The sequence below is a fragment of the Ailuropoda melanoleuca genome, chromosome 1 (genome assembly GCF_002007445.2).
Source record: "Ailuropoda melanoleuca isolate Jingjing chromosome 1, ASM200744v2, whole genome shotgun sequence".
Lineage (NCBI taxonomy): Eukaryota > Metazoa > Chordata > Mammalia > Carnivora > Ursidae > Ailuropoda > Ailuropoda melanoleuca.
The window spans coordinates 24640136-24665077 of record NC_048218.1 but is presented as its reverse complement, the minus strand read 5'-3'; the positions used below and the strand labels follow the sequence as shown (position 1 = coordinate 24665077).

The following is a 24942-nucleotide window of genomic DNA, read 5'->3' as shown; positions in this document are numbered from 1 at the left end:
TCATGCCTCAAACTACTTTTTATTTGCAACTACATGATTTCACGCAATTCTTCTAAACAATGACATAAAATAGATTTCCTTGTGTATAAATAACTTACATACTCTCCATAAAGTAAATGCTCAAAGGTGCTAGAACAGATCGTCTGTTGCTACAGTGTTCTCGTATCCAACAGAGTTGATGCACAATATATAAATACTCAAGTCCAATATTAAAAACTCAGGCACTTGACTAACTTTAATAAAGTTTCTCAAACTATATCAATATATCTAAAGTGCATATATATTTTTTAAGAAAGATTATTATCAATAACTTTTCTATAAAAATAAGTTTGATGGTTTGACCCATCTAACTTTACTACTAGGAGTATGAACTTTTAACTTTTAATGTGGTCAGGCTTATTCTACCTTCTCTCAACACTGACACCAACAGAATCAAAAGCAGCTAGTGAGGTGCTAACATGTGAGGATTAATCCAGTGATTCCGGTCACAATGCATTCCAGGAGGAGGTACCCATGTTACTGGAATTGGGCGATATGGTTTATTCTTTCTTCCCTGATTTGGATAACCGAATGGAATAGGAGGAGGGTAGTGATTCTGATGACCATTCCCTCGGTACATTCCTGGCTTTTTTCTGGGCAAAGGGTGCCACATTGGAAGAGGCGGGAATATCAATTCTGAAATCTGCATGAAAGAGAAAACAGTAAGTTAATTCAAAGGAAAAAATAGTCACATTATGTAAAAACAACAACATGGTGAATTTCCGGATTACCCATTAAACAGAAACAAAATCACTCACCCATACCCTTAAGAGTAGGTCTAAGTGACGGTCAGATCTAAATATGTTAAAAACTTCATATGTAATAGGTGACTGATTAGTTTTCTGAATGAATGAAAATGAATAAACTCAAAACAGCACTCTAAACCAAAAATAAATAAGTAAAACAACCGGAAAAGATCAAAACAGAAATGAATGGAAGCTTGAAAGGACAGATTATGTGTTTTTTTGTTTGTTCTTTTAGGACACATCATGTTTTAGACCAGTGGTTTCCAGAGCTGGCTAATAAGGAGTCACGTAAAAAGCTTTTAAAACACAAAATATTCATACCCTAACCCTGGTCTACTGAACGGTAAGAATAACAAAATTTTAGAAACAGAGGCCAGCTATTCTGACCAAAATGTAGGTGATTCTGATGTAGCCAGTTTGTGTTCAGGAACAAAAGTCTTAGATTATCCCCTAAGTTAAATGGGACATCAAATTCACATTACTCAAAAATGTTATCAGCAGTTTTGGACCCCCATACTCAGAATGCTATACCTTATGACTATGAGTTTCTGAATTCTGATTTTTATAATTTTTATTTTGTTGTATTAGTCACCATACAGTATATCCCCAGTTTTTGATGCAATGTTCCATGATTCATTATTTGCGTATAACACCCAGTGCACCATGCAATATGTGCCCTCCTTAGTACCCATCACTGGCCTATCCCAATCCCCCATCCCCCTCCCCTCTGAAGCCCTAGGTTGTTTCCCAGAGTCCACAGTCTCTCATGGTTCATTCCCCCTTCTGTTTACCCCCCTTCATTCTTCCCTTCCTTCTCCTACCAATCTTCCTATTTCTTATGTTCCATAAATGAGTGAAACCATATGATAATTGTCTTTCTCTGCCTGACTTATTTCACTTAGCATATCTCCTCCAGTCCATGTTGCTGTGTGTTAGGACCCGAAAGATGGTGAACTATGCCCGGGCAGGGCGAAGCCAGAGGAAACTCTGGTGGAGGTCCGTAGCGGTCCTGAATTCTGATTTCTAATCTGCTCTTTTTAGTACAGGTATTTTAAAATTTATATTCTGTATAAAATTGTATTCATATCATAGAAAATACAAAAGGTATAAAAGCATATACAGTACAAAGTCCATCTTTATCTGATTACCAGCTACCCACTTACCCTCTCAGAGGCAACTGACACCAATTATTTTTTTTGTGTATACCCTTAGAAATATTTCATGCTTATACTCGGGTGTACATCCATACACTCATTTTAAAAAACACACATACAATTTTCTTTACTCCTTTTGCACTTGATAAACACATCTCGGAGACATTCATATCAATACATAAAGTCCTTTTTCATTATTTTACAGCTAGACATAATGCAATGACTATGCCGTAACCAAATTAACTAGTGTCCTAGTGATGGAACATTTAGGCTGTTTTCAGTGTTTTACTATTAAGAAACAATGCACAACAAATATAACAATGCTTCAATGAATAACCTTAGTATAGTTAATTCTTGATTATATAAAATAATGAAATAGGGAAGACTTTAGAGTTCCAACTAGTAATTGACCTATACTACAAACAGGTAGCAAAATGAAATGTTTTCATTTCTTTTTATACTGGGATGCTGAAAAGGTTTTAAAACTGTGAGAAAGAAGGGGTGCCTGCCTAGCTCAGTGAGAGGAGTATGTGACTTTTGATCTCAGGGCTGTGAGTTCAAGCCCCACTTTGGGTGTACTGATTACTTAAAAATTAGACATTAAAAAAAAAAAAAAAAACCAAAAAACAAAAAAAAAACCCTTTCAGAAAGAAGACAGAATTCTGGAGCTTACATTACCCTTTCCAGATAATCCTCACACCCCACAAGCAGCCACTGTTCTAATTTCCAGCACCAGACTGAGTTTTCCCTGTTTGTGAACCTCATATAGATAGAATCTTCTAGCATGTATTCTCTTGTGTGTGGCAAAATTCCTTGCTCAATCAAATGTTTTTCAGGTCTTTCCACATTGTGTCTATTATTAGTTCATCCTGTTTTATTGCTATTATTCTACTGTGTGAATAACCTCACAATTTTTCTCCCATTTATGTGTTAATGGACATTTTTGGTTGTTTTCCATTTTACTATCATGAAAAAAGCTGCTATAAACATTCTAATACATGACTTTGTAAATATTTAATTTCTCTTGTTAAATACGTAGGAGTGTAATTGTTGGGTAATAGGGTAGATGCAAGTGCGAGAGTTTTCCAAAGTGGTTGTACCATTTTATACTCCCACCAACAGTTATGAATCCAACTATTTCACATCCTTGCCAACAGCCGGTGGTGTCGGACTTTAATTTTAGCCATTCTGGAAGAAGTAGTGTTTCACTGTGGTTTTAATTTGCATTTCCCAGATGACAAGTAAGGTTAAGCACCTTTTCATGTGTTTACTGGACATTTATATAACTTCTTTTGTACAGTGTTTATTCACATCTTCTGCCCATTATTTTTAATTGGGTCGTTTGTTTTTTATTATTGATTTATAGGAATGATTTATAAAGTATATTCCAGAAACAAGTCCTTTGATGTATGTATTGAGAATATTTTGTTCCAGTCTATGCTTTGCCCATTCATTTTCTTAATGGTTTGTTCTGATGAGCAAAGATTTTAAATTTTGATGAAGTCAAATTTATCAAGTTTTTTTCTTGTGTTTTTTGTATCCCCCGGAAGAAATCTTTATCTCAAATAATAAAGATATATCTCTGTTTTTTGTATCCCCCGGAAGAAATCTTTATCTCAAATAATAAAGATATATCTCAATATTTTCTTCTGAAAGTCTCAGAGTTAGCTTTTATGTTTAGGTCTATGACCCATCTCAAATTTTTTGTGTATACTGTCAAGCAGCAGTTAGGTTTGTTTTTTTCTTATATAAAGTGTCTAATTGTTTTAGTACCAGTTCTTGAAGACTTTCCCTATTGAACTGCTTTGACACTTTCCTTAAAAAAAAAAAAAAAAAAAAAAAAAAGACTACATATGTAGGTCTGTTTCTGGGTCTATTTTGTTCCATTAATACATTTGTGTCTTTAAATCTTTACCACACTGTCTTGATAGACATAATAGCTTTATGTAAGTGTGAGGCCTCTAATTTGATTCTCCTTTTTATAAATTTTAGAATCAATTTGTCATTTTCTAGAAAGATCTTGTTGGGATTTTGATTGATACTGAGTTGAATCTATATATCAATTTGGGGAGAAATGACAATCTTTACTTCTTAATTAGTAATATCTGGGGGTACCTTTAACTTCTTAATTAATAATCTCTGGGGGTACCTTTACAAAAAACAGACTCCTAAAAGAACAAAGATCCCAAGCTAGGAACTTTGTATCCTTACTCTGTTAAGCCCCCTTTTTAAACCTTTTTAGCAATGCCAGGTTCAAGATGAAAACATGGATAGGAAGAAAAGATTAAAGTGGGCCACTTGCACCAGCTTTCTACACAATGGCTTTTAACAAGCCATGCTTCTCTGTCATGAAATGTTTTGTTGGTGAATATAATGTCAAGGAAAAATGTTTTATTTTAAAAGCACACAAAAGACATTTCAATTTCCATGCCTTTGTTATAATTTTATCCTAACAGTTTCTCAACATGGGGGGAAATAAATGCAATTTAAAAGGAAAATCTAAAAATTAAAGGTCAATTTACTTGTAAAATATCAGCAGCAATCAATTCAATTTAAGACTTACTTTCTTGCTTTGCTGAGTAACAACAAAATTCTGAGATAAAATTGCCATATATGAATGAATTCCAGGCAATTTAACAATAGTAATTTAGAGTATAAAATACATCACACAGAGGAAAAGCAGCCCAGAACTTATGACACAAGTCTTAAACATGATCCCTGAAATACAAATATTATGTTTACTTATCTATATAGGGAATCTCTCAGGAAGAATACAAAAATAACTGGTAATGAATACTTCCATTGAAAGGTACAGGACTGGTGGTTGTGGGGTGGTGAGGGAGGACTTGGTCGTTATTATACTCTTTTACACTGTTTGAAGTTGTTAAAGCAAGTGCATGTTATCTTACAATATGCATATAGACATATATCCCTAAAAATGATAATCCTAAGAACTAATCTTCCTCATAAGCCTAGAAGGATAATTCAACAAATTAAAAAAGAGAAATGAAAAATTAAGTTATACTGAAAGCATGTTCATTATATAAATGTATGGTGAATTTAAAGATTTAGCTTCTCATACTCAAAACTGATTTCTTACTCATTAATGTTTAAATTCTTATTGTAGCCCAAATCCAACCCTACCATGAACCTGTTATGTTTCATTATGTCTAATTAAGGCCAAATTAATAAAAATAGGTATATTTTAAAATATACTCAAATTAGAAAAAAGTACACGTACAGAATAAGGCTCAATTCAAAAGATTTCTTTAAACTTTTTTGAATTATCTTTTCTGTCGAAGATTATTACTGTATTGAGAATTTTTTAAAGTATATTAAATATTCTTTGGTATGTGGGGTATAAATAATAAATAAGTGGACAAATTTGTAAGTGCATGCATGGTTGTAATAACTCTTCAACTGTTGAAGTAAAGGAGATATTGTTTGACTTGAATGAAAAATTAACTCATATATAATTCAGAAGTTTCTCTTTAATCATGGAGAAAAGAAAGTTAAACCCAATGGTATGAATCAGAAGTGTCGACGACTACAAAAACTGAATACCTACTTTTTAATACAATAAAGATTTTAAAAATATCAGGAATGTTTTATCACGGTGATTTTTTCTAGTCTTTCCCACATCTTTGAAAATATATTTGTCATAAATAAATACATAAATAAATAAAATATCTTTATCCTACTGAATTGAGTAGTAAAGCAGACGCTTGATAAAGTGACTCAGGATGGCATTTACATCTCAAAGAAACAGCTTCCTTTTATGTGGAAAACAACTGGCACTCAAAACCTCCAATCAGAAACCCTAGGGAACATGAGCAGGACTACCTGGAATGACCTGACAAGCCCTGCTCACAACCTTTAATAGACAGCCATTCCATGGTTACCTGGTACACAGGGCTTGGGGTCGCAGTCACCGAACTGGGTTTCACTTCTACTTCCTTACTTGTTTCTTCATCTGAAGAAGAGGATCCTGAATGATAATCAGAGGTAACCTTATCAAGGGCCCGGGTAACTTTCTTGGAGATTTCATCCTTGTTCTCATCCTCATTTTCAAAGCTGGCAACAATGAATGCATTATTTTTCTCTCCATACCTAAGGATTAAACAAACAAACCATAAACCTTGAAGTACCATCAACAAAAGCAAGAAATTGTCCATAAAAATAATCAAACAGGCTTGGACATGCTATTAGTCCAAAGCAAGGGAGGAACCTCCCAGAACATAACCCTACATATATAGTATCTTAACCCAATTCCATGCCAATAGGCAGACCATGATTTTCTAACTCCGGCTTATTTAAGTACAAATAAAAGTGATTCCATTCTCTTTCCCAATTTTCTTTCCTACTGCCACTAACAAAAATAGTTGTTTAAAACACTAAAGAGAAATTCACTGTTTTGATTACATTTTTGTACTGTTTTACATTAAACTGGCTGTACAGTAAAACTTGCTAATGTATTTTTAACTAACCACTGTAATGTAGATACTAGTAATTCAAGTCACAAATCAACTAGACATTTCCTTTGAGACTTACTTTTACCATGAATTAAATTAAAAAGGGGCCTGGGTTTTGTATCCACACTGACAAAAATGAGAACAACTGAAGCAACTGAAAACAAACAAGTGTTGAAAATAAAGGGGTTTTGCTAGAATTATATTGCTTACCTCATGGAGATTCCTAGGGAAACTGCTCACTTCTCATCTTAATTTTTTTTTTTAAAAAGTAAAATAAGCCTTTTAATCCTGCCAAAATATTTTTAGAGCCTTGAGCTAGAAAAATAATTGTTAGAATATGTAACTTTGGCTCTTGGCTACTTTAAAAAAAAAAAAAAGGAAAATAAATTCTGCAATGAAGGAAGATAGCATAATGAATAGTAAAACTAGCAGTTTTTTGTTTTTTTCCTGAGAGAGAGAAAGAACACAGACAAGAGGTGAAGGGGGTTGGGGGGGGAGAGGGAGAGAGAGAATCTTAAGCAGGCTCCACACCTAGCATGGAGCCCAACACAGGCTTGATCTCAGGCCCCCAAGATCATGACCTGAGCTGAAATCAAGAGTTGGATACTTAACCAACTGAGCCAACAAGGTGCCACATAAAACTTGTTTTCATTTGGAGGAGAAACCCACAAATCTATTTGAACGGACTATACAACATATACAATATGAAGCAACTTCTAGTGTTAGGATAAAGGAAATGAATTCTTAAGCAGTTCCTACACAATATGTAATTAAAGTTAGAGAGACAAAGTGATTTTAAGCTTAAAAAACCAAAAACAACCTCGTTAGAAAAACAGGGTTAATAATAACTATGTCAATTACTTTCATTTAGAGGTAAGTCTTGTCTCAAATTATTTCTGAATCGGGATATGTATAATAAAGTAAAAGACCAAACTGCAATAAAGCCTTTGAAAGTTTTACGGAAATCATGTAGCCTCATAAGTGAGTTCTACTTTTTTTTTTTAAGATTTTATTTATTTATTTGAAAGAGAGAGCAAGAGCATGAGCAAGGTGAGGGGCAGAGGGAGAAGCAGACTCCCCGTTGACCAGGGAGGCCGATGTGGGGCTTGATCCTAGAACTCCAGGATCATGACCTGAGCTGAAGGCAGATGCCTAACTGAATGAGCCACCCAGGTGCTCCGAGTTCTACTTCTTTATACAGCGGTACTGTCTTCCATTCTCATTCTCACACAGGCTGAATGGAGCCATAAATGCTACCTAAATATGGGACATAACTCCCTTTTCTATTCTTTTTCAGTTCATCTCATAAAAGGAGTTGCTACAGATGGTGGAAAGAGCACTGAACAAGTTTCTGGTTCCAGCTCTCCCACTAACTAGCTCCATGACAAGGGGTAAGTCATTTAATGTCTCCAGGCCACAGTTTCCTATCTGCTGGGCAAGAAAGCTGGAACTGGCTGGATACTGATTGGTCTTCAGCTAATGATTCTTCCTAGTACAAGATGTCTGAGCAGTTAGGCAAGTTCTCCACAACATAAAACTTCTGTACTGTAATTTCAAGTAGCATAGTTTTAGCAATGGAAATTTACCTCTCTATCTTGCCCAGTTTAAAGACTCAACAAATTTCAACACAAAGGTTAAATCATATGTTAATAATGTCAGCAATATTAACAATGGGTTTAGGTCTACCTTCAGTTTTGCTCATTAATGGAGTCAAAATTCAAGTAAAACAGAAAGGCAGGCAATCTGAGAAAAATTCCTACCTTTATAGAAACAGAAATCTAAATCAAAGGCAGACATTTAATGATTGAAGGTCAAGCTTTATTAACTCAGATTTCTTTGACATGCCAAGTTTAAAACGGTTCTGCATCTTTCCCTTTCTAGCATTTTGGTATGAGAATTCTCTTCATGGTAAGTGAAGCAGTTTACTGTATTACTGTAACATTAGAGTGTGCCGTTAATGTCACAGAATTAGTAATGGACAACTTTTCAACTTTCCATTTTTCAATCGCACACTGCTAAAACATTAAGTCCAATTTAGTTAACTTGAAACATATCAATAATATCTAATGCTCTATATCAGGAAAAGGATTATAGAAATTCCAAAAAAAAGGTATACAATATGTTGGATAGATAAAGCTGTGAGCCATTCTCAGGCATCTCTTTATAGGAAGGATCTGTTACCTGTTCTGTATCACCTCACAAAGTTCACTAAATGATAACCTTTCTAACTACGTAACACTCTTTGTACACTTCCAGTATTTTATCCTGATGGAATAACTCATACTATGAAGAATGTTCCCTTGAGTGCATTTCAATTTTTTTATAAGCTTAGTCTCTAGTGTACCAATGAGTTATTACTATTAATGACTCTCAGATATTTGTTCAATTATATAACTGCTAGGTCAGCTTTATTTTAATTTTCAGAATATTTATCTTTACAGTTTTGGTCCCAAAGCACTAATCAATACTGCAATCTCCTCTATTAACTTACAGCAATCACCTCTACTCAATCGCTAGCATGTCTTTCTTTGGAATTCTACTATCACAGAATGAGTACCCTACATTCTGAAGGTGATTTCTATTATGTGTGAAAAAATATCACATCACAACCAATTTTTGGCAAAATTTTAATTGTATGTAAAATTATTAAAAGGCTACTGAATGCAAAGATTTTCATATATTAACAAGATGAAAGCACAATAATTTTTCATTATCTGGAATCATTAATTAATGAACAATCCACCTAAGTAGAATGTCTATTTTTTTTTAAAGATTTTTTATTTTATTTGACAGAGATAGAGACAGCCAGCGAGAGAGGGAACACAAGCAGGGGGAGTGGGAGAGGAAGAAGCAGGCCCATAGCAGAGGAGCCCGACGTGGGGCTCGATCTCATAACGCCGGGATCACGCCCCGAGCCGAAGGCAGACGCTTAACCGCTGTGCCACCCAGGCGCCCCATAGAATGTCTATTTAACTAAAGCTTTTATCTTTAGGTGCCAAGATTTACTTTAGCCATTTCAAATAAATATGTCCAAAATGTTTATACAATTTCTTACAATTTCTCAGCATCTTTGAACATAGAAACACTTCCCTAATGATTTAAGATCGTCGTATTAAATACTCATTATCTGACTGGGTGATAATAATGTTGCCAATTCTTTAGCTTTTTTGCTCCCACCTCCATATAAGACTCTATGATAATCTTCTGGTAGCTTTTTAATTACATGAAAAAGCCCCTTTCGTTTCGAACACTGCTTATAATTTTTTACGGCTCAAAAACTACATAACTAACATAAAGAACTGTGTGTTAAATAAGAGTGAATCAGGATCTAAGTGCAGGCCTAATAAAGTAAGCAATACAATATGGTAACTTTGTAATAGCTATTTCTTATATACTGAGGTCTTCGGCAGGGGTTCAGGGTCCAAAGTCTATATAGTCTGACCTTACCCTAGGAGGAGTCCTAAATTAGTCCCAGAATCTAAAAATGTTTGACCTTTTTGGACCAAAACTTGAGATGTCTTGCTCTTCTTTTTTCTAACTGAGAACGAATTGTTGGATAATCTAGTACCTAAAGTTCAAGTCTAAGTTTCCCAAAGCAAGAAGCTTACACAAACAGCTTATATCAAAGTAGCTCCACAGTGGTCCAGAATAATTCAGTGGGAGAATTACCATGTATTTTTGTCATGACATGTCATCGCCTCTACTTCTATTGTTGGAGATCAGGTCAAAGGCTATGACTACCTTTGGAATACATTAGGGTTACATCAAAAAGCATCTCTACCATAGTCAACAGGTGAAATGCACTTAAAACCAAAAAGAAATACCCTAAAGGAACAGCTGTAGGAAATCACTTGCAGGGGATTCCATGCATCTACTCATTCTATTTTTCCTGACTGGAAATGTCCTTCCCACCTTGTCATCTATTCAACTGCATCCGTCCCTACCCAGCTCTAGCATCACCCACTTGGTAGTCTTTTCTAATTCCCAGCAGAGGCAGTAACTGTCTCCTTTGTGCCACCAACCACTGCATTTTGTACATATTTCTATTACAGCATAAATCACACTGCTGTAATCTGCTTATTCTTTCTTCTCCCTTATTATACTTTGAACAAACTGACAGCAGAATGTCCTTTCATTTTTTAAAACCCCGCAACTAAGAATGCCTGGTCCACAATGAATGTTTTTTAGAATAAATGGAATTCAATTAGCTATCATACCTAACACTCACCTTTTATAATTCTGCTCATTAGGAGATGAGAAATAATCTCCATTATAAAAATAAAACCATGAAAATAATATTTGGTCACTTAAAAATCAAAAAGGGGGAGGGAGGCAAGAGTAGAAACAAACAGAAACAGAAACCAAGCAAAAGTTATTATTATCCACTACTATTTGGGCTTAACTTCTTTCCTAATTTGAAGAGGGGAAAGACAAGTGCACCACCAATGAAAGACAATAATTGACCTATAGAAGTTTAGGTGTCTAAATTCTGCTTCTTGGTCTATAATAAACCTCTTGGCAGAGCCCTAGAAAAACCCTACCCAACCAGGTTTTTAAGTTTCTTTAACTATAAAAAAGGAATGTAACCATCTTTCACCTTTGGATTACAAAATTCACAACTAAGAAAGCCCAAACAATAGCTTCTGGCCATCAAGACACACAAGCAGGCAGGACCTGAGAGAATTTCCTAAAATCAGTTCCAGCATGGTAATCAGTTCAGCTGGCACACTCAAGAACTCACCGACAGCACACCTCACACGGATCCACCCACAGAGTGAGTTCCTTTGGTAAGCCTAGATCACTGTATAAGATGCAGCTGTTCTCACAGGCTTTCAGGACATCAGGATCAACTCTCTGAAACTTATTGACACGAATGCATCTGCAACAAAGAGCAGTAATGTTAGTAGGTTTAATTGAGTCTTAATCATAAACCTTGCTATATTATTAGTATTTGCTAATGTGAATTTAAAACAAACCCTAATGGAGAACCCAGGAGCATATCTATCCTAAATACATAATAAATGTGAATTGAAGGCAAAGAGGCACGATTATCAGTAAGACTACTCTGCCTGGTGAAAAGAGGAGGGCATCTGTCTGAGCACAGGGAAATCACAAGAACTGGCTTTACATCATTTTAGCCAGGAACTACTCAATCTCACATGTACATTAAAAGACTAAAGAGCATTAGAGCTGCTTGAAATTACTTAGAGCTCTAAAGGTAGAAGTATTAATAGGCCAAGTTACTATATAACAAAATCTCAAAACTAACATAAGACCTTAACCAGTGTTTCGAATACTTTTAAATTCCTGTGATGTTTTGATCATTTCCTTGCTTATAAATCCCAGATAGTGTTAAGAAAGGTGTCCTCTTCCTCACCTATAATTGTTCTATAAATATAGAATCAGTCCAAGACACAGAACCATTCATATCACATAGATGATTAAAATATAATCCAGGGGCGCCTGGGTAGCGCAGTCGTTAAAGCGACTGCCTTCAGCTCAGGGCGTGATCCTGGGGTTCCAGGATCGAGTCCCACATCAGGCTCCTCTGCTGGGAGCCTGCTTCTTCCTCTCCCTCTCCCCTGCTGTGTTCCCTCTCTCGCTGGCTGTCTCTCTGTCACATAAATGAATAAAATCTTAAAAAAAATATATATATATAATCCAAAGTGTTACTGGCTTATCTCATTTATTTGTTACCAAAGGATTTCATTAAAAAAAAAAAAAAGTTGTCAAAATAACTGGAAAAAAAAAAACTAAACCAACAGAGCCTCCATTCTATTTTTTTTTTTTTTTAAAGATTTTATTTATTCGACACAGAGAGAGACAGCCAGCGAGAGGGGGAACACAAGCAGGGGGAGTGGGAGAGGAAGAAGCAGGCTCATAGCGGAGGAGCCTGACGTGGGGCTCAATCCCATAACGCCGGGATCACGCCCTGAGCCGAAGGCAGACGTTTAACCGCTGTGCCACCCAGGCGCCCCCCATTCTATTTTTTTAAACCTAAGAAATACCACATCTACTTAATGGAATGCTCAAAGATAGCTCCCAGGATGAATGCAAAAATACATGTTAAAGTAAGCATTTTGCTTACACACAGAAATGGTGGCTACAATAAAAGTATTTACTGCTTCTACAACTAAGAAATCAATCAAGAGAACCCAAGTGTTAGTACTAGTCTTATTACTTATTTATTGGGTGAATTTAGATTAAGTCATTTCACCTCTTCCTCAGATGCAAAGCTCTCAAATATGGAAAATACAAGTTTATTGACAAATAGTAATTATACCATTAAATACAATGGCATCAATAGAACAACATGCTGTTTAAAGTTTTTTAAAAATTATTTTATTATTTGATTTCAATTTTCATTTAAAACAGTGAAAAAGTTCTCATTAAGTAACAGCTAATACAGATTTCTAAATAGTAATAATAGCTCTTTCTGAAGGTTTACTATATAATGGACAGTTTCCTAAGTACTTCGCATGTATCAACTCTTTTTATTTTCACAATTATCCTGTAAGTTAGATATCACTTCCCCATTGTAAGAAAGAAAGGAGGCAGAGTTGAGTAACTTGCCTAACTTCACAATTAGAAAGTGGTGAATCCAGGGGATATATCTGGACCACTGTACTCCAAAGTCTATTTTATTAAAAATCCTATTCTGTCTGTGTTAATCTTAACATGACCATTAACAAGTAAGCAATTCAGAATAAAAAAATTATTTTACAGCATGTAAGATGCTATTTATTCCTTTCTTTAAGATGGTCTATGTTTATAAATTCCAGTGTTGTGTAGGCTGATTCAAAAGTCCCATGTGCCCCAGGAATAAGAGCAGTTATAGGTAAGGGGATAGATCTTAGAAGTATGTGTTTTTGTTATCCAAAATAAGGGTGATGTAGGCTCTTAGCTTAAAAAATATATATGTAAACAAAGATGCTCAGAGACTCTGCTTCATTTGCATATCTTACATATTTTTGTGCTGTTTTTTTTTAACTCTATATACTGTGACTACTTATCCATTAAGCAGTCTTCAAAAACAGGATTTTAAAAGCTGCATAAAAATAGTCTATCATTTACTTAATGTTGACAGTTCTTTCCAATTTTTTGTAATTATAAAGTGTAAGAAACATCCATATTCATACATATTTATCTGCATTTCTGATTATACTTCTTGAATAGATTTTTAGGAGACTTACTGTTCAAAGAGTAGGAGTATTTTTACAGATCTTGGTAATATTGCCAAATTGCCCTCCAAAAGCCTCTTATTTGTAGATATTGTGGAGAAACAATTTTAATTTATAAACACTTTAAGAAAAAGAACATTTCCATCCTACTCTATGGATTCAAGAGTCTCACTGGCTAATCCTATATTCTATTCATTTTTATAATAGTAACAACACACCACTAAGTCTAATAGTTTTCTACTTCAAAGACAGCTTCAAAATGATTCAATAATGATACTTCTGATCATATGCCAATTTAATCCTGTTTAGCTAATTTTTTTCCTCAAGTTTTAAGAATTAATGGAAATGAAACTGTACACTGTCTGACCTTTAAGCATTTACTTGACAGTGTCTTCTTTTCTCAGTAATAGTAAAAAGTTGGTTTGGCACTTCCAAAAGCCTTTGTCCAATGTCAATTACATCAGTGTAAAAAGCCTCAATAGCTGTAACTCACAAAAGCTCTTCACTGTATCAGAAATGAAGATGTGCAGGAAAAAAATTAAGAGAATCAAGTGAGAAGATAAATAACTTGAGTCTGCTTTATATGGAACATCCACATTTCTACTTTAATTCATCACATTTTCCAATTTACTAGGAAACCTTTTTGGATAAAAATAAAGAGGAAAATACATCAATAACTTTGACTCTTTCCCTTTTAATAGAAAACATGCTCACCTATGGCTTTTAGCAAATGAGAACTAAACAAATCATATTTTCACTTCCTTTGCAGACTCCCTGAATAGTCTTGTACTTGTAAGAGCTAAGTGACTGAAAGGAAGTCCTTTTTACATCAAAGCACAGAAGTGCTGATTTGAGAAGGAAACTTTGGGGACAGCAATATGCATAAATAAAAGAATTTCTGAAGTCACAACTGTTCTACTTTTTATTTTTTTGTGGCCACCTCCACAAATGGGGCATGGTTTGACAGCTGAGTTATTTAGCAGAACCCAGGTTCTCAACACAGTGATCACATAAATACTAGGGAATGAGCATGCCAGAACATGTTTTGCAGAAGCCTGCTCTTCTTTACTCTAAGCTATAAATGTAACTTATAAACCAGAATACAAAAAGACAGCTGCAAGTGAGAGTTACTTTCCCTCTCAAGAGACAGGGCAGTGGTCAAATTGTGGTGTGCAAAAGCCCATAAGAATTTAGGGTCAGTTAGACCTGAGTTCAAATCGCAGAGCTAATATTTACCAAGTGTAGGTTGTAATAAGTTACCTCCATCAATAAAACAGTTACAGTGGCTTCTACCATAAAGAATTATGCATCGTAAAATGAAATTATTTGTCAACAACGCATTAGGTATCTAATATTCTTAGTTCTCGTTTGCTATAAAACTTTTACTTTTTCCAAATACATGTAACATGTAATTTATTTGTAGAAACAAAGAGACTTGTTTCTCTCAACTCTTAACCATGCCCATTTATGGGTGAGTTTTAGGGGCCCTCTAGAGTTGTGAAAACCCTCTAGTACCTGTGATACTTAAAGAAATGCATTCAGTCAGAAGCCAAACTACAACCACAAGACTAACTCCCATGAGCCGACAGTATGGTCCTCCCAAGTCCAGGTAGTGGGACTCCATCGACAAATACTTGTATTTTAAAATGCATAAGGAAAGAAAATACCAAAGACACCTCAGAGTTCTGTATTTTGCAGTTAAACTGTGAAAGAAATGGACTGGACACCCTTCAGTCCTCTGGCCTTGCACTCATTTCAGGAACTATCAGCATCTTAGTCCAATCCAACTATCCAATCTAATCCTTTACCTGTAGGCCTGTCCTTTTGATGGTTTTTCTGGATACCAGTGATTTTTGTATTTTTCTTGAAGTATAAGAGTCAATTTCTCAGCAAACCTCTCAACTGCCTCTTTTTTCAACTTGTCATGTTTTCGAACCAGCCTTGTGAAAAAGAAGACAACAGCAGCAATTTCGTTCTTCATCTTTCCCTGCAAAGAAAGATAAAACAGTTTTTCTCAAAAAAACAAAACACGAAAACTGGAAGATAAAGCTCTACAAAATATCCCTCCTTCACAGCTCCCTTCTTTCAATTTTATCTCGTGTTTCGTTGGCTCATATCTGGAAAAAGGAACAAATAATCACTAATTTAGGCCATAAAGACCTTATTATAACACTAAGAACTTATCACTTAGCTTTGTGAAGAAGTTCAGTAAAGAGAACAGACCAAATTGCTCCTGTTGGCTAAAATAAAATTAGAGCTATCACTCAAAGAGAAGCACTACAATGACACCATTATATACTTTTTACTAAACATGTTAATGTTTAGCTATAATAACTTGTTTAAAATTTTGTGAAATAATTTGAACTTTAAAACACAATATTGTATAGCTACTACAGAAAACAGTGGTAATTCCTAAAAAAAAGTTAGACAGAGTTACCATAAGACCAATCAATTCTACACTCATACTATATGCCCAAAAGAAATGAAAACATATTTCTGCAGAAAAACGTGTACACAAGTGTCCACAGCATTATTCGTAAGAGCCAAAAAGTAGAAGCACCTAAATGTCCAACTGATGGACAGATAAATGTGGTATATACATGCAATGGAATATTCTTCAGCAACAAAAGAGGAATGATGTACTGATACATGCTACAAGAGAGGTGAAACTTTTTTTTTTAAGATTTTATTTATTTGACGCAGAGAGAGACAGCCAGCGAGAGAGCGAACACAAGCAGGGGGAGTGAGATAGGAAGAAGCAGGCTCCCAGTGGAGAAGCCTGATGTTGGGCTTGATCCCAGGACTCTGGGATCACGCCGAGCTGAAGGCAGACGCTTAACGAATGAGCCACCCAGGCGCCCCAAGACAGGTGAACCTTGAACAAACCGTGTTAAGGGAAAGAAACCAGTTACAAAAGACCAAATATTGTATGATTGCATTTATGAGTTTTCCAGAATAGGCAAATCCATATAGACAGAAAGTTGGTTAGTGGCCTAGGGGCAGAAGTGATGGGGGGAAAGGAGAGACATCAATGAATGAATACAGGTTTTCCTTTTAGGGTGAGGAAAATATCCTAAAATTAACTGTGGTGATGGCTACACAACTTTGTGAATATACTAAAACTAATGAACTGCAGGTTTTAAATGTATAAATTGTATGCTATGTGAATCCTATTTGAATGAAAAAGCTGTTACACATAAAGAAAAAAAAATCCAGCATTTAGTTTCTATAACCATTCTTTCAGGAACAGAGATATATTTACCTAAAAGGACCAAAAACAGTGGCTCTATCAAAACACTTGAGAGTAGAAATTCAGGGTCATCCAAAGAAAAATCAAACTAAAAGAAATCATCAGAGATTTAGCTGCATTGTGGAATTGCCTCAAGAAAGACTTTCTTTAAATGGCAGATCTGATTTATCACTGATTAATCCATAAAGGCAAAAACCTTATCCTAGGATTGTTTCGATGTATATTCTGTCTTTATGTGATGAGCTCATTCATTTGGCTGCTTTAAGTAACTTGGAGTTATTCAGATGCTGCATTTACTAAGCAATATCACCCTTTCCAGAGCCAATTATCAAAGACATACAGCTTCTGCTACGTTTAGTACAAAAACCAACTAACCTAGCTGATAGTTTGTGTTCTCACACATTTGTTTTCTCAAACCTCTTATAGTCTCTCATAATGATTCCTTTACTCCTTGTGCATATTCAAACAAGGGATCTCACTGTGAAATAAATTCTACAGTTATCTGAGAGGTGTGCTGGCAGCCATACCTACCCTGATCTCGGATGGGAAGACACCCAAACCTTCCTCCTGGAACCGTAGAATGCCAAATCCACCTTCTCTGGCCAGCTACCAGACAAGAGGAACTGAGTTGCATATAAGAGTTGTGGAGGTACATACAACCCCAGCCTTCCACAACTGCTATGAGGCATCCTCCTAAGAAAAATGTTGAGCCATTTCCACTTTATAAAGAAATATTTATATTCTACCACGTTATAATGGAAAAGAAAACCCACTGCAATTTAATATAGTTTGGGATGAAAGTTGCTTGCTGATGGAACTACATTAGCTTCCATCTCACCAAAGAAAACAAGGAACCACACTAAAGAAAAGTACTGAATCTTTAACTGTACCATTCTCCTCATTCATTAAATTTGTCTACTGTGCTCTACATCTCTGAGTTTAGGGTTTTGTTTTCCTTTTTGTTTTGTTCTGTTTCATATCAAAAAATAAAAGAAAGGAAGGAAGGAAAGAACCACTTAGTGGTTGTTATTGCTTGTAACACAAGATGAGTCATATGGAATTACTTTTTTTTTTCCTCCCGGTTTGAAGGAATGATGCCTGGAATAGCAGAAAAATTAACCCACTCCCACCACTTAGAATTCTGGGAGTACCAAAAGGTAAGAGAGGGAGTTATAAAGTCAGAGAGGGAGAAACTAGAAGCGAGCTGGGCCAATAAGACCTTAGGCGTCTTGAGAAAGTAGCCGCAATTCCTCCACCCACACTCGGAGCGAAAAGCTCCCATTTTAAATATCGCACGGTGACGTCATCCTGGGACGTAGTCACCGCGGCGGCTCTCAAGTTCTACTTTGTTCCACAGGCTTCTCTGCTCACAGCGGCGTGCGTAAAACCCAAAGGAAAACCAAGCCCGGCCTTCCAGGTGTTTATAACTCTGTACTTTTCCCTGTGTTGTAACGAAAGGCTAATCGCAACCGTTTCTAGACACAAATATTTCTGACAGACGTTCCCAAGGTTGAGGAAGCGGGGGTGAGGAACCCCTGACCAGCCTCAGCGACGTTACAAAGCGGGCTCTCCGGACGCTGAGGAGACGGGATTTCCCACGGGGCCGGGACTTGGACTTTTTAAGCCATCAAAACCTGCTGCTAAGCACTCAGGCTTGGGTTTTAAGAGTGCTAGGTGAGTAGGCATCAAACATCTCCACCCACTCTGGAAAGAACGGCCTGCAAGCGCGTCCAACTTCTGCAATCGCGGTTTTCCCCGAGTTAAGGGGGAAGGGCCGAGGAGCCCCATTCCCCTCCTCCCCCCAAACAGCCTCCCTCGCAGGGTGCGCCTTCCCGTTCGCCGGCCGGTCCGCTGCCACGGGGCCGATTCCAGTCTCCGGGTTGCCCCGGATTCCAGGACGGGGCTCCCCTCGGACGCGACCCCCCCCAAACAGCAAGCCGGGTCCCCGGCACCAGAAAACGCACGGACGCGGAGGAGGGGTGGGTAGGCGCAAGGCTGTCGCCCACCCTGAGCGGAGGGTAACGCGCGGTGGAAACGTGGCAGGAGTCTCGAGGCGGCGTCTCCTCCGTCCCCATCCCGCCGAGGGTCCCGCGGAAACCCTCTCGGGCCACCCGCCTTGGTCCATAGTCTTTCTTTCGCGCCGGGCCGGGGCCGATGCAACCCGGTTCGATCCCACACTCCTCCCCTTCCCCGGCGCGCCGCCTGCCGCGAGCCTTCGACGTGGCCTCAGGGGCGCCGGGACCACCCTCCTCCCGGTGCCCTCAGCTCCACCATGTCCGCCTCTCCCCGGCCCCGTCTCCTCACCGCCGCCGCCGCCGCCCTGGGGCCGCAGATTTGGCGGTCCCGACCGTCTCCGGGCCGGGAACCGAGGGCGCCGCCTCAGCGGGCCGGCGCTCGGCGGCAGCGAGCGCAGCGAGCCTAGTCCGGAGCGTGTGGGTCCCGCGTCGTCGGGCGACCGAGCGCGCGCTGAGAGGGCGGGCGGGCAGCAGAGCGCGCGCGCGCGAGCAAGCACAGCCCTGAGGCGACGCGCGGGGGGCTCGCGGCCCGGAAGAAAGGAGGGGCGATGACCCGGGAAAGGGTTGGCGCCGCGCGGGACCGGCTAGCGCGCCTTGGGGGGCGGGGGGAGGAGCCGGAGGGGCGGGGCTTCGCCGAGAGCCCGCCCCCGAGACCCAGGCCGCAAGGCGCGTAGACCCTACCAGTCCGACGGCTAGGTCCACAGCACCTCGGCCTATCTTCCTCCGTCGAGATCCACACGGAGGGCCGGGCTGATCCCCTCCAACCTCCCGCCCTACCTGCTGCATCTCCATCTGGGGTCGCGCTTGGGCCTCCTCTTCCCGCTCTGGTCTCTCCTTGCCAACCTGCCCCCTGACAACCTCTGGCCGCGAGTTCTAGATCCATCTCTGCTCCAGCTCTTAAGAGGTGGCGTGGCGACCCTATCAGATGGAAGGGAGACTCTGCATTTATTTATGGACTGATCCTCGTCCTTGTTGTGGTAATTTCAGGCACGTCCACTGTGTAGCTGCTTTGTGATATTTTAGGTGGTTTGTTTAAAACTCCTAGTTGGGCTGTTCCCTGGTCAGGCCAGAGGCTCCCTCAGAGCAGGGCTACCTCCTGTTGACGGGGGCTCCGGCCTGGCACTGAGTAAGGTGTCTTGCACAAAGGGAGGGGCTCTAGGGATGTTGGCCGAATGAATGAAACCTTGAGAGTCCAAGCTTTCTATTACTGAGACGTTTCTACTCCAGGGCTTCCGCGATACAAAGCTTAATCTTTGAGCAAATACAGACGTGGGAAGGGTACATTTTAACGTTCTGAAAAAAAGGAGCATCTCTCTAATCTTTTACATTGAATTGGCACCATGCTATTAGTTCTGCGAAAGCACTTTAATACATCAGACCAGGAAAATACAAGATATTTCTTTTAAAAATTATTTGTGAAAGAGAGCCAGTTTTCACTGTTTCCAGCTAAAACATGCAAATTGCTCAAGCGCTGATTGTTCAAGTTGTAGATTGACCAGATTCTTCACTGCCCTCTAGGCCTAGGAGCATATTTTCAACCTTGGTCTATGAGTATTTCAATTTTTTAAAAATACGGTATTATTTTTATTACTGATACTGGTGATTATAGCTTATTCACAATTCAAAACGATTTTTTAAAGCATTAATAAATAGGCAATTCCAAAACCAGTACAATAAGTTTTATTTATTAAAAAAAATTATACTGTTCGACCTATGGCTACTTATTGGTTGATTTAAGGAGGATATTGATATTTACACCCTGGACTGTTCTAGGAGATATGAGGGTGTTTTCATCATTCTAAACTCCTAACAATCTGATTGAGGTTATTTTACTGATAAAGGCTTTTATCTCTGCAATTTCATAAAATAGCTCGATAGCTACAAACATTACTAAGAATTTGTCCAGAAATTTCTATAGCTTGAGATTAGTATTTTGTGTGATGTTTATAAATCTGTGACCCACATGGTCCAGTCTTAGAGCAGGACCATATTCAAAATACACAGGCAAATGCTTCATTTTGCATTTTGAAATAACTGTTAAAAAATTCTCATAACCCAAACACTGTGAAGCAGATAAATAACAACATATCTTAAACATCTCTCTTTTTTTCTCTCATCCACTGTTCTCACACAAGGTAGCTGCTTGTATGCATCTGTCTTTCAAAACATGCCCTACTCTTCTCCAGCCCCGGATGTGTGCTTCAGATCTTTTCCCCCAGCTCTCTTTCTTCCTGATTCTGAATGACAAAAGTCCAAAAGAATTGGTCTACAAGGCAGGACCCTCTTTGGGAGGCTGGAAGAGAGAAGCAGAGCTGATACAATCACCCATTAACATGTATTTTTCCTTTCACAGTTGATTCCTTCCCACAGTTAACTCCAATGTTCAGTAATACTGTGTACTAATGGATATGGTAGTTTTAGAACAAGTTTTAAGGCAAGTGTGTGTGTGTGTGTGTGTGTGTGTGTGTGTGTGTGTGTTTTGAAAATGGGTCGCCATAATAGGTTAGGGGTCCATAATCACACACATCTTATGGTGTTATCCCAAAGTCATAGAGAACACGACTCACACTCAATCACCAGAATCTATGAATTGCTTTCATAATCAGTACTTATTTTCCACTAAATAACTATAACAGTTATTAGCAGTTTCAAATACCATCTTCTCAATCCACATGTCAAGCTTAAATCAGAATACAAAACCATCACTTTTATAGTGGACAGAGAGAGTTCTGTTATGTAACATCAGGGGAAGTGTGCAGCCTCTGAGGGCCATTGGAGATCTACCAAGTGGTATCTAAGACTTTTTAATTCTGAAAACATTTTAGTATATTTCTTTAGAAATTTCTGTGACCTAACCATATGGCTAAATTAAAAGAAACTAAATCTACTTTTTTTGCTTCTATTTCTTAAATATCCATAAACTGGCAGCGGTTAAAAAAACATAAGCATAAAGAAAATTTGTAATCTTCATTATTTTCTCCATTACATCATGCAATAAAACTGACTTCCAAGAGTCACAGCACAAACTCTTCTGATAAATGAGGCAATGGAAACTGGGCACACCAACCTCCTATTTTGAGTTGCATTAATTGTTGAAACCCTCCTCCCTGCCCCAACCATGCCCCAAACATGGCACATCTTTTTTAGAAGAAAATGTTTGGATCAAACTACTCAGACTCTTTATTGGTAATTGCTTAAGATTTGTTAATTTGTATAAACCAGCTTAGGAAAATGTTCCTAGCTTAGGGAGTAGGGTATAATATTTAGGCTGCCCACTCTAGGCTCAGATAGAGCTTCATATTGGAAGCCTCTGGTGTAAAATTTCCCTGCTTGTCAGGATATATGCTGTTGTTGCTGAGTACCTTTGACAACTCTCTTGTTCTCTGTACCAACAGAGAAACTGACTTCTGTTAGTAAGTAGTATATAAACTCCTACTCTTACTCCAAGTAACAAAATTAAGAATATGGTATATTCAATTAGCAAAAGGTTCAGAAGTATTATAAAAGAAAGAACTACTTCGAAATGCAACATTAGTCAGGGTTCTCCAGAGAAACAGAACCAATAGGATGTGTATATGGAGAGAGAGATTTATTTTAAGGAATTGGTTCATGCTATGGTGGGTGCTGGTAAGTCTGAAATCTGTAGGGCAGCCAGTTGGCAGGCTGAAAATTCAGGCAAGAGTTGAAGTTGCAGTCTTGAGTCCAAAATCTATTGGTAGGATTTCTGTTATGATCTTGAGGAAGTAGTATTTATTCTACTCCCGAAAACCTCAGTTTTTGTTCATAAGCCTTTCAACTGATTGAGGCCCACCCACATTATTGAGGGTAATCTCCTTTGCTTAAAGTCCACTGATTGTAAATGCTAATCACATCTATAAAATACCCCTCACAGTAACATCTAGTCTAATATTTGACCAAACACCTGGCACCATGGTCTAGCCAAGTTGACCCCTAAGATTAACCATCACGATAACCTCCATTCAATAGTATTTCCTCAAAGGCACAATGATAATTAAGTTTAAAAAAATATAAATCTCTTAGTGAACAATGTAAGGCATGCTTTCATTAAGAAAACAAATCCCCTTGTTTTCTTTTTCTTTGTTCTTTTCAGTAAGTTGTTTGGTGATGGGGATGGGGAAGAGTGGGGAAGGGAGGATTGGATGTGTTCACATGCCCTTTTCTGCATAACCTCAAATATTTCTGCTAGAGCATTGAGAACACTGTCTGTCCATTAGAGAGGATCAAAATAGGACAAATAAGTTACTCACAATCTAGTGGAAGATAAAGAGATATGTAAACAACCTACCTTACATATTACTTATTAGAAGTTTAATTATAAATTCAGTGTCACAAAAAGGTATAAAGGCAACAGTATTTGAAGGCATATAAAAAGGTTTGGATGTGATTGGGCTCCCAGCTGAGAGGAAGTTTCACAGACTTGTAAGGGCAGCATTGCAAACCTTCCTTACCACTTTTCAGTACAGACAGGTAAAGGGGGAAAGGCCATAGCATAAGGAAATTGTTTCCAAGGTAGGGTCACTCCTCAGTTGCACCACAGAGATGGCTAGAGTTAATCAAATTCACACAGCAAGTCCTGACATTTGATGGCCTAATTAGAATGATTATGGGTACGCTTTAAAAATGTGCTTTGTCAGCAGATGATCCAATGAGATGTTTCCATAAAGAACATGTTCCCACTCCACACCTGGCCCAGGAGAAGCTCAAAACATGGAACTAAAGTTAGTACATTAATAATTGTTTGTGATGTGGTTGGCAAAAATACTTTGTAATTGTGCTCACAGGAGTGCTCTAGGGAGATAATTGCAGCAGGTCAGGTTTTTCTCTACCTTATAGGAATGTTTCAGTAACTTTTTTTGTGATTAAAAAAAACCCTTTGTATGTATGAGATACATATATATAAATATTTATAATCTCATATATATAAATAAGAGCTTTATTTCTCTTTGAGAAAGAGAGATTCATGAAATTTGTGACATATATATAAAATATATATAGATAACATGTAATACATATTTTATGTATATATAATATATACTAGTGTTTTTATACTAGTCTAAAGTACTTACAAATACTTTTTTTTTTTTCCCAGAAGGAAAGTTGGTGAGAACAATAAACTGTGACCTGTATATATCATGAGCAACAACCGAAACACAGTGGGGGCAATTGGTGTGGAAGGAAGCAAACAGTAGAACAAAGTTGTTAGGTTGGTAATTTTGTTTTGTTTTGCTTTTGCTTTTAATTGCAGACATGTAAATACTAAATTCTCATAGTGTTGAAGAACTGAAATAAATTGAAAGAATAACACTCCTCACCAGATGTTCAGTGTAAATGTTATATAAAAATGTAAATGATTATAGGATGTGAGAATGTCTTAGAGCAACAGCTATTGAGGGAATATAATTCCCTAGTCTTTTAATATGGGTGTGGAGTTTATGCTAATTTCACTAGGGTTTTTCAACTATATGATCTGTGTTTAATTTGGAAGACCTGAAATTAACTGATGGGTCTTTATTTTGAATTTTCTGCATTGGTATAGATATTATTTAATTTTATTATTTTAAAAGCAGTGTTGGAAAGGGAAAAATTAACTTTGCCCTTCAAAGTTTGTCTAGCTGGTCTAAGAATTAAATTGACACGAGACAGATTAATAGGAGAGAAAAACAATGTTTAATAATGTATACACAGAGGCCCAATAATAAAATTGAGACCTAAAGAAATGACCAAGGCATGTAGCTTCTATATTTTTTGGACAAAGAAATATAAATCTGTGAGGAGTTGACAGGACAAAGTAAATTTATGTTCAGAAACTTCAATTAGTAAGGAATTCTAAACAGAATTTGGTCCGGGTAGTAAGTTAGTAAAAGTAACAAGATTTGTTTATATAGGCTTCTTCGCCCTGAATTCCCTATCTTTGGTGATAAGGATGTCTCTTTACCTCCTGGTACAGGGAGGATACCTTTCACTTGAGAGATTTATTTCCTGCTTTCAGGAGACAACGGAGGGTCAGAGTGTTCTTCTTGCACTGGTTATTTCGAAAGTAACTTTAATTCAAAATAATCGGTAT

General features: G+C 37.6%; 2 protein-coding genes across 4 annotated transcripts in view; one reads left to right on the top strand and one right to left on the bottom strand.

The window, feature by feature from the left end:
• The window catches only part of CXADR (CXADR Ig-like cell adhesion molecule), a 64932-nt gene extending 57197 nt beyond the window's left edge, over positions 1–7735 (top strand). The window contains exon 8 of the mRNA XM_019794357.2: positions 7709–7735. Within this exon, the coding sequence (XP_019649916.1) occupies positions 7709–7720 (12 nt within the window). The 3' untranslated portion in view covers positions 7721–7735. The remainder of the gene's footprint in view (positions 1–7708) is intronic.
• On the bottom strand, positions 1–19285 carry BTG3 (BTG anti-proliferation factor 3). 3 transcript variants are annotated; one of them, XM_034656708.1, is made up of 6 exons: positions 19147–19285; positions 17374–17448; positions 15401–15579; positions 11153–11290; positions 5842–6049; positions 1–682 (listed from the first exon to the last, which is right to left on the bottom strand). In XM_034656708.1, the coding sequence occupies exons 3-6, from the start codon at positions 15571–15573 to the stop codon at positions 443–445; spliced, it is 759 nt and encodes a 252-aa protein (XP_034512599.1). In that variant the 5' UTR covers positions 15574–15579; positions 17374–17448; positions 19147–19285; the 3' UTR covers positions 1–442. The 3 variants fall into 3 exon arrangements, with proteins under 3 accessions (XP_034512599.1, XP_034512608.1, XP_034512591.1); XM_034656717.1 differs by lacking the exon at positions 17374–17448 and adding an exon at positions 16855–16930 and having other exon boundaries at positions 19147–19275; XM_034656700.1 differs by lacking the exon at positions 17374–17448 and having other exon boundaries at positions 19147–19284.
• Between the last annotated feature and the right edge of the window lie 5657 nt (positions 19286–24942).